Source organism: Oncorhynchus tshawytscha, linkage group LG07, assembly GCF_018296145.1.
Source record: "Oncorhynchus tshawytscha isolate Ot180627B linkage group LG07, Otsh_v2.0, whole genome shotgun sequence".
NCBI lineage: Eukaryota > Metazoa > Chordata > Actinopteri > Salmoniformes > Salmonidae > Oncorhynchus > Oncorhynchus tshawytscha.
In genome coordinates, this window is record NC_056435.1 from 56,011,039 (window position 1) to 56,020,703 (window position 9,665).

Here is a 9,665-nt window from a genome sequence, read left to right on the forward strand (position 1 = left end):
TAATTGACCATTAATTAACAAACCCATTTAGCATCTCATAGCTTCCACCCAGAGCCTACAAGCCACTGAATCAGACCTCTGGGACATCTACATTTAAAAAATATAAGAAATCCATGTAATTTAGCCTACACCATTACAATAAATCCATAAATAATTTTAGGCTGGTCTAAAGAAACATGATATGAAGAAAAATGTAGTCTATTTTGTAACAGAACGGCATACTCGAAGTTGTCTTTATTTTAGGCCCTGATCTGGCTATTCCATATGACTGTGGGTTACACTAGTTCATTGAGCAGACAGCAATTGCTTATACGTCCGTGGAATTCATTTTATAGTATGTTGCGCAACATGAGCTCATGGGCTCTTATGAAGTCTTCTATTCGATTTTTGATGACATTTGCATTGATGTCAGAGTGATTAGAGGGACAGAGAGGCAGTTACCAAGTTTGGTCGGTTATAAATGACCATCAGCAGCATCAGAGCTTGGAAAAGCCTAATTACAGTGACATGGAATTTTACTGCTGTCATGACTCGTGACCGCCGGTGTGGCGGTAATATGGCCAGTAGCCACCGTAACAGCTAGATACAAGTAAAAGGTTTTTATTCCGTTATAAAGCCTTCATATACAACAGTGAACGTATGACGCATGCCATTCCTGAGAATGGAGACAAGACAATTAAAGCTCCTATGTAGTTACTGCAGATGTGACCATTTATTAGGAAACATGGAACATCAGATTTGCCTAAAATATTTCTGTCAGTTAACAGCAATGATGGCAATACCTCCTCCACACACCTCCAGTGTGGTCATAGAAACAGGTGGCTACAGGTAGCCATTTTTTATATAACAAAATAAACCTTTTAGTAGAAAACAAATGAATAACCAGAGCATCGTAGATGAGTTAGCTGACAACGTCACACAAAAGATCCTCACAGTTCAATGGGGCAGCAGTCCATGAGTTGTAATTCTGGATGGCCAGATGGCCACCAACAATGACAAGAAACTACCATGTGGGGAATTGTGACTCGTTTCATCTTGTTCTTGATACCATGTTTTGTTTTGATGTGTTTTGACTGAATTCATATCAATGCTATTATGGCTAAAATTCACCAGCTAACCAACAACTGTAATTATGTATTTGAGACAAGTGTTTGTTGTGCAAATACAAGGAGCCAGCTGCCATTTTTTTTAATACAACAAAATCCACTTTTAGTAGAAACAAAATGAATAATCAGAGAATCATAGAGGTTCAGTAAAATGTTAAACCTGCTTACATCCCCTATATTTTATCCATTCAATGTGAAAGAGATGACTTACTTTTTCATGGGTCTGTATGGAAGTAATTTAAATCATAATTGGGGAAGAAATAGAAAAGCACAAAACCAAATAGAAAAGTACAAAAAAATACAATCCATTCAGTAATGATCAAATCTAAAACACACTTATTTCCTTATTCTCCTACATTAACACTGAGGGCTTCACAGCCAGAGCACAATAACTTAGCATTCCAAAGCACAAGTGAAGTAGAGTAAATGCATCATTATACTTCTAGATAATTAGTTCAAGTGCCTTGCTTCAAAACACTTAATAATATAAATTCTCATGAAAGACAATCAACGTAAGCTCACGCAACAAATGCTCATATCTATTTTTGTGTTGAGGGGGTTGCTAGACTTGTAAGAAAGCAGAACCAAACATGTTGCTGGCTCTTTGGCACCATCCAGTGGTTGATAAGAATAGCATAGTTGTGTTCTGAATATTTAAAAAAAGTACAAGGTATAAAAACCTTTAACACACCACAGATGACATTTGTCAGATGATGCCCTTAGGCCCAATACAAATATGTACCGCTCATAACACAAGAACCAAATGTCAGTGAAAATAGTGCAGTTGACATCAAAAGGCATGTCAGTTTAAAAATGGCGTGTGGCATTTCTACTGTACCTAAGAATTAGGCTTATCAGCAGTATCTTTGTGCTTGCACACTCAGCATTCTATGTTTAAGCAATAAGGCCAGAGGAGGTGTGGTATATGGCGAATATACTATGGCTAAGGGCTGTTCTTAGGCGTGATGCAACGTAGAGTGCCTGGATACAGCCCTTAGCTGTGGTATATTGGCCATATACCATGGCGGAGTGCCTGGATACAGCCCTTAGCTGCGGTATATTGGCCATATACCACAAACCCCTGAGGTGCCTTATTGCTATTATAAACTGGTTACACACTAAATTAGAACACAAAATGTTTTTGGGTCATACCCGTGGTATACGGTCTAATATACCACGGCTTTCAGCATTCAGCGCTCAAACCATCCGCATTATAATCTAATTTATTCCATTCAGTATGTTGACATTTACAGCTCGACTCAATCACACTACTAGGAGTGGTCTTGTTCAGATGCCCCCCGCCAGCAGTGGAGAGGTCACTGATTGGTTGAGAGGTGTGGTGATTCTGTAGTGCGGTGAATCATACATGTGATTACTCCTTAGGTCCGCCTCTGCCCGCAGCATTATTTTCTACAGATGGGAAATAGAGCACACTTGTTAGAAAAGTGGTCTTTAACTTCTGCCCTGGAGAGCTATGGGGTATGTAGGATTTTACTGCAGCCCAGCAATAGCAAATGTGGCCCTAGTGATAAAGTAAGTGAATAGAGGAAATGAGGAAGAGAGCTGTAGTACCTGGAAGTCTCGGATGTAGGTGAGGAAGAAACTGACGAAGGACAGAGCCAGAGACCACTCAGAGATGGTGCTGATGATGTGAGGGATGTAGCCCTGCAACAAACATAACTGTTACACACACACACACACACAGAGAATAAGGCTACTAACCGTCTCTCCAGGTATCCAGTGCAGTTTATGGGCCACGTCCACTCCAGGCAGACTGCTGTACATGATGACAGATGAAACAAACACAGAGAAGAAGTCAAGGAGTACAACAGGCAGGAGCTAGAGCCATGTAACAGAGGGCAACTCTTGCAGTTGTCAGAGGTCCTTCCAATTTGTGCAAGTTATCAGCTTCAATTCACTGTAATTGTCTAATAGCAACAACAATCTATAAGCAACAATGAATCATGATTTCATATTTGCATGTTTGGCAGAAATATAGTGGAGGATACTGCTGATAATGCTGGCAAAGGTCCAGACTCCAATGCTGAGTCGGACCCAGAAGATACTCTTCCCGTGAACGTGAGGCTGCATGTACAGCGACACCAGCGTCTGCACCAGGATGTACAGGGCCCCCACACCTAACGTCAATATCGCCCCCACCAGGTGCATGAAGAACAGAGTGGTTTTCTGTAGAGGGGGAGGAGAGGTATTGATTTACAGTATCACAGCTACATACATGATTGTCATTATAGGAAAAACTGGAGAGATTGAGAGACAGATATTGAGAGACAGATATACACAACAGGACACAACTCAATGGGTACCTGGAAGTTAGCGACGATGCACATGCCAAAGGAGCTGGTCCATCCCAGCACCAGGCCCAAGACGTTGAGTTTATGGAGCTTTGACTCCTCTTCGTCTGTCAAGGCTTGGACCTGCTTGTAGCGTACATACACGGTGGCTACACCTGCCACAACAAACATGATCACACATTAAAACAGTCACAAATTCAGTCCAATATACACGATTTCAAATTGATTGCTAGATTCAAAAGAGGACTCAGGGAGGTGAAAGTGATGTTACCTAGGAAGGCTGACACATCCAGCATGATTCCAAACACACATCTCTCTGGGGCAACTGTCCCTGTGTCACTGTGAACAGAAACATGACAAGCAGAATGTCAGTCACCTCCTATTACAATGCAATGCCTACTTAGGAACATACGTGATTTCAGGTATAAATGTAAAAAGACAAGGATACAAGGAGGATGTTGTTTGCATTTGGGAATCAGCCTATATCTGACCTGATGTATGGCACCAGTGGGTCCACATGTCTCAGCACCACAGCTGTGATGTAATCGAAGATGAACGTGGCTGTCGTCCATAATACCAGAGCTACTGGTAGAATACACAGACCTTCCTGGAACCACCACATGTCCTCTGTGTGTCAATCCACCAGTAGCCTATCCAAGTTAAACCACTTGTGCTGGTGTGTTGTCTTCACCTGTAGAGCATGAGGTTATGTAAGGTGCCAGAGTGCGCTGTGGGCACACACACTTAAATAAATAAATCTGCACACTTTTGTTTCATCATTCTGGATAAAATCACATTATTAATAAGAGATTATGCATTCCTCTACTACTGTTTCTGTGCCTCGATGTACTAGCAAGTAACTTTAGAGATACAGAAACGTTACGGTTACATTTGCTAGGCCACAATGCGTACATGATACTGTTTAATCGGATAAATAGAGTGAACAAGCTACATAGAACACGTAGTCAAACAGATGTGTAAAATAACTGGAACTCTGCCAATATGACCCTATTGTACCTTCGGCGGTTCCTTTGCTGTCACCTCATCACACGTCAATTGGTCTCACAAAATAAAAAATTAACAGCGAGAATGCAGAAAAACAAAGTTGTAGTTTACTCTTCTGATCGCTATAATTAAATGTACATGACACGGATTAGGGTTTATGTCATGCTCTCTCAACCTAAAACGTAATCCCTTTACTTCCTGTTAGTGTTTCAGAAGAGGCGTGGCCTTGAAATACCCGGATTTTTAGCGAGCGTCAGAGGATTTTCATGTCAATAATCTGACAGCAGAGACAAAAGTTGCTTGCATGCTGTCTGTTACTTAAATGATAAATATATTTACAAACAGTGCTTGACTTGGACTGAAATAGGTTCTGGTAGTCATTTTGTCTGCCGGTACTGTTTACATTTAGGTGCAGGAGCTCCAGAATACTTTTGAGAAAATAAAATCAAACTTTGTCACATGCGCTAAATACAAGAAGCATAGACCTTACCGTGAAATGCTTACTTATTCTATACGAGGAATGTGAGCTCAAAGGGTACAACATTTTAGGTGCCGGTGTTGTGTGCCACAGGAAGTATTATACTAGTCACAAAAGGAAGTGGTTATTTCAGCAATAATAGTTTTCAGAGCCCTCTGTTCTCTCTATCCATTCCTCAATCCCCCATACCATCGTGCTTTTCCCTCTTATGGCTTTTCCTACATTTTTTTGTACACTTTATCCGTTTTAGTTTTTAAGAAGGTAGGTACAGTAGTAATAAAATAATACAATTTGTACTCTGGGCGAAAAAGTTTAAATATAAATCAGATAGAGTGACCAAGCTAGATGAGTGCATATCCATAATCACAGTAAACTGTTATAATAGAACAACAAAGAATAATAATGTAGTAAACAAAACTGACTGAATGTGCCTCCATGAAGAATCCCCTCCCCAATAGGTCCCTTTGCTCTCAATAGGACACCCCCAGCACCTACACCATCCCCATCCCCCGCAACCACATAATACAATGATAGACATTCAAATTTTAAAAAGATATACCAAGATACATATATACACACACACACGTGAAGTACATATACATATTCACAGGACATTCAACTATTCTCTTTTCCTACATGAGATATGTAGGTGACATTTCCACCTGGAGGACAGCAAATCAAATCAAATCAAATCAAAATGTATTTGTCACATACACATGGTTAGCAGATGTTAATGCGAGTGTAGCGAAATGCTTGTGCTTCTAGTTCCGACAATGCAGTAATAACCAACAAGTAATCTAACTAACAATTTCAAAACTACTGTCTTATACACAGTGTAAGGGGATAAAGAATATGTACATAAAGATATATGAATGAGTGATGGTACAGAGCAGCATAGGCAAGATACAGTAGATGGTATCGAGTACAGTATATACATATGAGATGAGTATGTAAACAAAGTGGCATAGTTAAAGTGGCTAGTGGTACATGTATTACATAAGGATGCAGTAGATGATATAGAGTACAGTATATACGTATGCATATGAGATGAATAATGTAGGGTATGTAACATTATATTAGGTAGCATTGTTTAAAGTGGCTAGTGATATATTTTACCTTTCCCATCAATTCCCATTATTAAAGTGGCTGGAGTTGAGTCAGTGTCAGTGTGTTGGCAGCAGCCACTCAATGTTAGTGGTGGCTGTTTAACAGTCTGATGGCCTTGAGATAGAAGCTGTTTTTCAGTCTCTCGGTCCCAGCTTTGATGCACCTGTACTGACCTCGCCTTCTGGATGATAGCGGGGTGAACAGGCAGTGGCTCGGGTGGTTGTTGTCCTTGATGATCTTTATGGCCTTCCTGTAACATCGGGTGGTGTAGGTGTCCTGGAGGGCAGGTAGTTTGCCCCGGTGATGCGTTGTGCAGACCTCACTACCCTCTGGAGAGCCTTACGGTTGTGGGCGGAGCAGTTGCCGTACCAGGCGGTGATGCAGCCCGCCAGGATGCTCTCGATTGTGCATCTGTAGAAGTTTGTGAGTGCTTTTGGTGACAAGCCAAATTTCTTCAGCCTCCTGAGGTTGAAGAGGCGCTGCTGCGCCTTCTTCACGATGCTGTCTGTGTGAGTGGACCAATTCAGTTTGTCTGTGATGTGTATGCCGAGGAACTTAAAACTTGCTACCCTCTCCACTACTGTTCCATCGATGTGGATAGGGGGGTGTTCCCTCTGCTGTTTCCTGAAGTCCACAATCATCTCCTTAGTTTTGTTGATGTTGAGTGTGAGGTTATTTTCCTGACACCACACTCCGAGGGCCCTCACCTCCTCCCTGTAGGCCGTCTCGTCGTTGTTGGTAATCAAGCCTACCACTGTTGTGTCATCCGCAAACTTGATGATTGAGTTGGAGGCGTGCGTGGCCACGCAGTCGTGGGTGAACAGGGAGTACAGGAGAGGGCTCAGAACGCACCCTTGTGGGGCCCCAGTGTTGAGGATCAGCGGGGTGGAGATGTTGTTGCCTACCCTCACCACCTGGGGGCGGCCCGTCAGGAAGTCCAGTACCCAGTTGCACAGGGCGGGGTCGAGACCCAGGGTCTCGAGCTTGATGACGAGCTTGGAGGGGACTATGGTGTTGAATGCCGAGCTGTAGTCGATGAACAGCATTCTCACATAGGTATTCCTCTTGTCCAGATGGGTTAGGGCAGTGTGCAGTGTGGTTGAGATTGCATCGTCTGTGGACCTATTTGGGCGGTAAGCAAATTGGAGTGGGTCTAGGGTGTCAGGTAGGGTGGAGGTGATATGGTCCTTGACTAGTCTCTCAAAGCACTTCATGATGACGGAAGTGAGTGCTACGGGGCGGTAGTCGTTTAGCTCAGTTACCTTAGCTTTCTTGGGAACAGGAACAATGGTGGCCCTCTTGAAGCATGTGGGAACAGCAGACTGGTATAGGGATTGATTGAATATGTCCGTAAACACACCGGCCAGCTGGTCTGCGCATGCTCTAAGGGCACGGCTGGGGATGCCGTCTGGGCCTGCAGCCTTGCAAGGGTTAACACGTTTAAATGTCTTACTCACCTCGGCTGCAGTGAAGGAGAGTCCGCATGTTTTCGTTGCAGGCCGTGTCAGTGGCACTGTATTGTCCTCAAAGCGGGCAAAAAAGTTATTTAGTCTGCCTGGGAGCAAGACATCCTCGTCCGTGACTGGGCTGGTTTTCTTCTTGTAGTCCGTGATTGACTGTAGACCCTGCCACATACCTCTTGTGTCTGAGCCGTTGAATTGAGATTCTACTTTGTCTCTGTACTGGCGCTTAGCTTGTTTGATAGCCTTGCGGAGGGAATAGCTGCACTGTTTGTATTCGGACATGTTACCAGTCACCTTGCCCTGATTAAAAGCAGTGGTTCGCGCTTTCAGTTTCACGCGAATGCTGCCATCAATCCACGGTTTCTGGTTAGGGAATGTTTTAATCATTGCTATGGGAACGACATCTTCAACGCACGTTCTAATGAACTCGCACACCGAATCAGCGTACTCGTCAATGTTGTTATCTGACGCAATACGAAACATCTCCCAGTCCACGTGATGGAAGCAGTCTTGGAGTGTGGAGTCAGCTTGGTCAGACCAGCGTTGAACAGACCTCAGCGTGGGAGCTTCTTTTTTTAGTTTCTGTCTGTAGGCAGGGATCAACAAAATGGAGTCGTGGTCAGCTTTTCCGAAAGGAGGGCGGGGCAGGGCCTTATATGCGTCGTGGAAGTTAGAGTAACAATAATCCAAGGTTTTTCCACCCCTGGTTGCGCAATCGATATGCTGATAAAATTTAGGGAGTCTTGTTTTCAGATTAGCCTTGTTAAAATCCCCAGCTACAATGAATGCAGCCTCTGGATAAATGGATTCCAGTTTGCAAAGAGTCAAATAAAGTTTGTTCAGAGCCATAGATGTGTCTGCTTGTGGAGGGGGATATATACGGCCGTGATTATAATCGAAGAGAATTCTCTTGGTAGATAATGTGGTCGACATTTGATTGTGAGGAATTCTAAATCAGGTGAACAGAAGGATTTGAGTTCCTGTATGTTTCTTTCATCACACCATGTCTCGTTGGCCATAAGGCATACGCCCCCGCCCCTCTCTTTTTACCAGAAAGATGTTTGTTTCTGTCCGCGCGATGTGTGGAGAAACCCGCTGGCTGCACCGCCTCCGATAGCGTCTCTCCAGTGAGCCATGTTTCCGTGAAGGAAAGAACATAATCAGCAAGATGGAGATGCTCTTCATCCAAGGGAATGCCTGCCCATTCTCAGGTGTTAGACAATCCGAGATGCTCACAAGTCATTTACATTCCAGCCTTTGTCAGCTCCAGATTTGACTGCTTCAACTCACACCCTGCTGTAATCCCTGCATTCTCAGATTCCCCGCTGTTATTAATCTCTATATTGTAATCAATAAAGTGTTTCAAAATTCTGTACTTTTATTAACATAATTTATATGTTCAGATCATTCCTGAGAGAGAAGGGGTGTAATATCTCCAGATGAGCATGTGGTACCCTTCCTCACCCATGCCAACAAGATGTTAAGTATGAGAGGATAAGTAATATACAATTAACCTACTGAAAGTGCACTGACTAAAAGGCCAAACAGAACTGTCAAATTATATTACAGCTGTGTCTTTGTATACTTGCGAATTAGAATCTTGTGTAACATCATTTTGTTGGGGAAAACTGAAATGCCCATACATTTTCCCCGGTTTTGTTGGGGAAAACTGAAATGCCCATAAACATTTTCCCCGGTTTGCTGAATGTGTTCTGGAGGAGTCGATTGTCTTTACAAATGTGGACAAAGATGTTATCATGAGAGACGTAAGCAGTCACTCTCCTCCAAAACACTGGAATGTTCCATTTTTAATTGAATATAAATTGTAGATTAAAAAAAACACATGGATCTTTCAAGGTTCTTTGATCCAACTTCGGACTAGAAAGCCACTGTTACGCACGCCTCTGTGAAGAGGGAACCCAACACCCTACTACAACTCAACTCCCCGTGAAGTGAAAGCGGTATGGGACTGTAGGTGCGAGTAAGAATGACAAAGGCAGAGAGTGGTACCGTTTAGAAGGAATTTATTCCGTCACACGGTAATATGGGGAAAAGGGGCTGGACGGAACCAAAGCAAAGAACGTAAATGTCAAAGCCCCGTCTCCCATCTACCCAGCCTACCCACTACTTATCTAATTTAGCACCACGTGGTGCCCTAACCAAAATACAGGGGGTGGTCCGCCCAGGTCTTACC

At 43.1% G+C, this 9,665-nt stretch overlaps 1 protein-coding gene across 5 annotated transcripts; it reads right to left on the bottom strand.

Moving 5' to 3' along the window:
* Positions 1-688: 688 nt before the first annotated feature.
* Positions 689-4,996, bottom strand: LOC112254868 (DNA damage-regulated autophagy modulator protein 2). Of its 5 annotated transcripts, none has more exons than XM_024427792.2 (8): positions 4,914-4,996; positions 3,910-4,109; positions 3,690-3,757; positions 3,431-3,573; positions 3,116-3,293; positions 2,829-2,911; positions 2,679-2,771; positions 689-2,516 (listed from the first exon to the last, which is right to left on the bottom strand). In XM_024427792.2, exons 2-8 carry the CDS (start codon positions 4,038-4,040, stop codon positions 2,394-2,396), a joined length of 819 nt encoding a protein of 272 aa, XP_024283560.1. In that variant the 5' UTR covers positions 4,041-4,109; positions 4,914-4,996; the 3' UTR covers positions 689-2,393. The 5 variants fall into 5 exon arrangements, with proteins under 5 accessions (XP_024283560.1, XP_042180590.1, XP_024283558.1 ...); XM_042324656.1 differs by lacking the exon at positions 4,914-4,996 and adding an exon at positions 4,436-4,644 and having other exon boundaries at positions 2,829-2,883; XM_024427790.2 differs by lacking the exon at positions 4,914-4,996 and adding an exon at positions 4,436-4,643.
* Positions 4,997-9,665: the final 4,669 nt, after the last annotated feature.

Coding starts and splice junctions, on each gene's coding strand:
- LOC112254868 (XM_024427792.2), bottom strand. CDS start 4,040: ATGTGGTGGTTCCAGGAAGGTCTGTGTATTCTACCAGTAGCTCTGGTA. Junction 3,758..3,909: donor CCACTGGTGCCATACATCAG/GTCAGATATAGG, acceptor TTCTGTTCACAG/TGACACAGGGACAGTTGCCC. Junction 3,294..3,430: donor GCATCGTCGCTAACTTCCAG/GTACCCATTGAG, acceptor CCCCCTCTACAG/AAAACCACTCTGTTCTTCAT.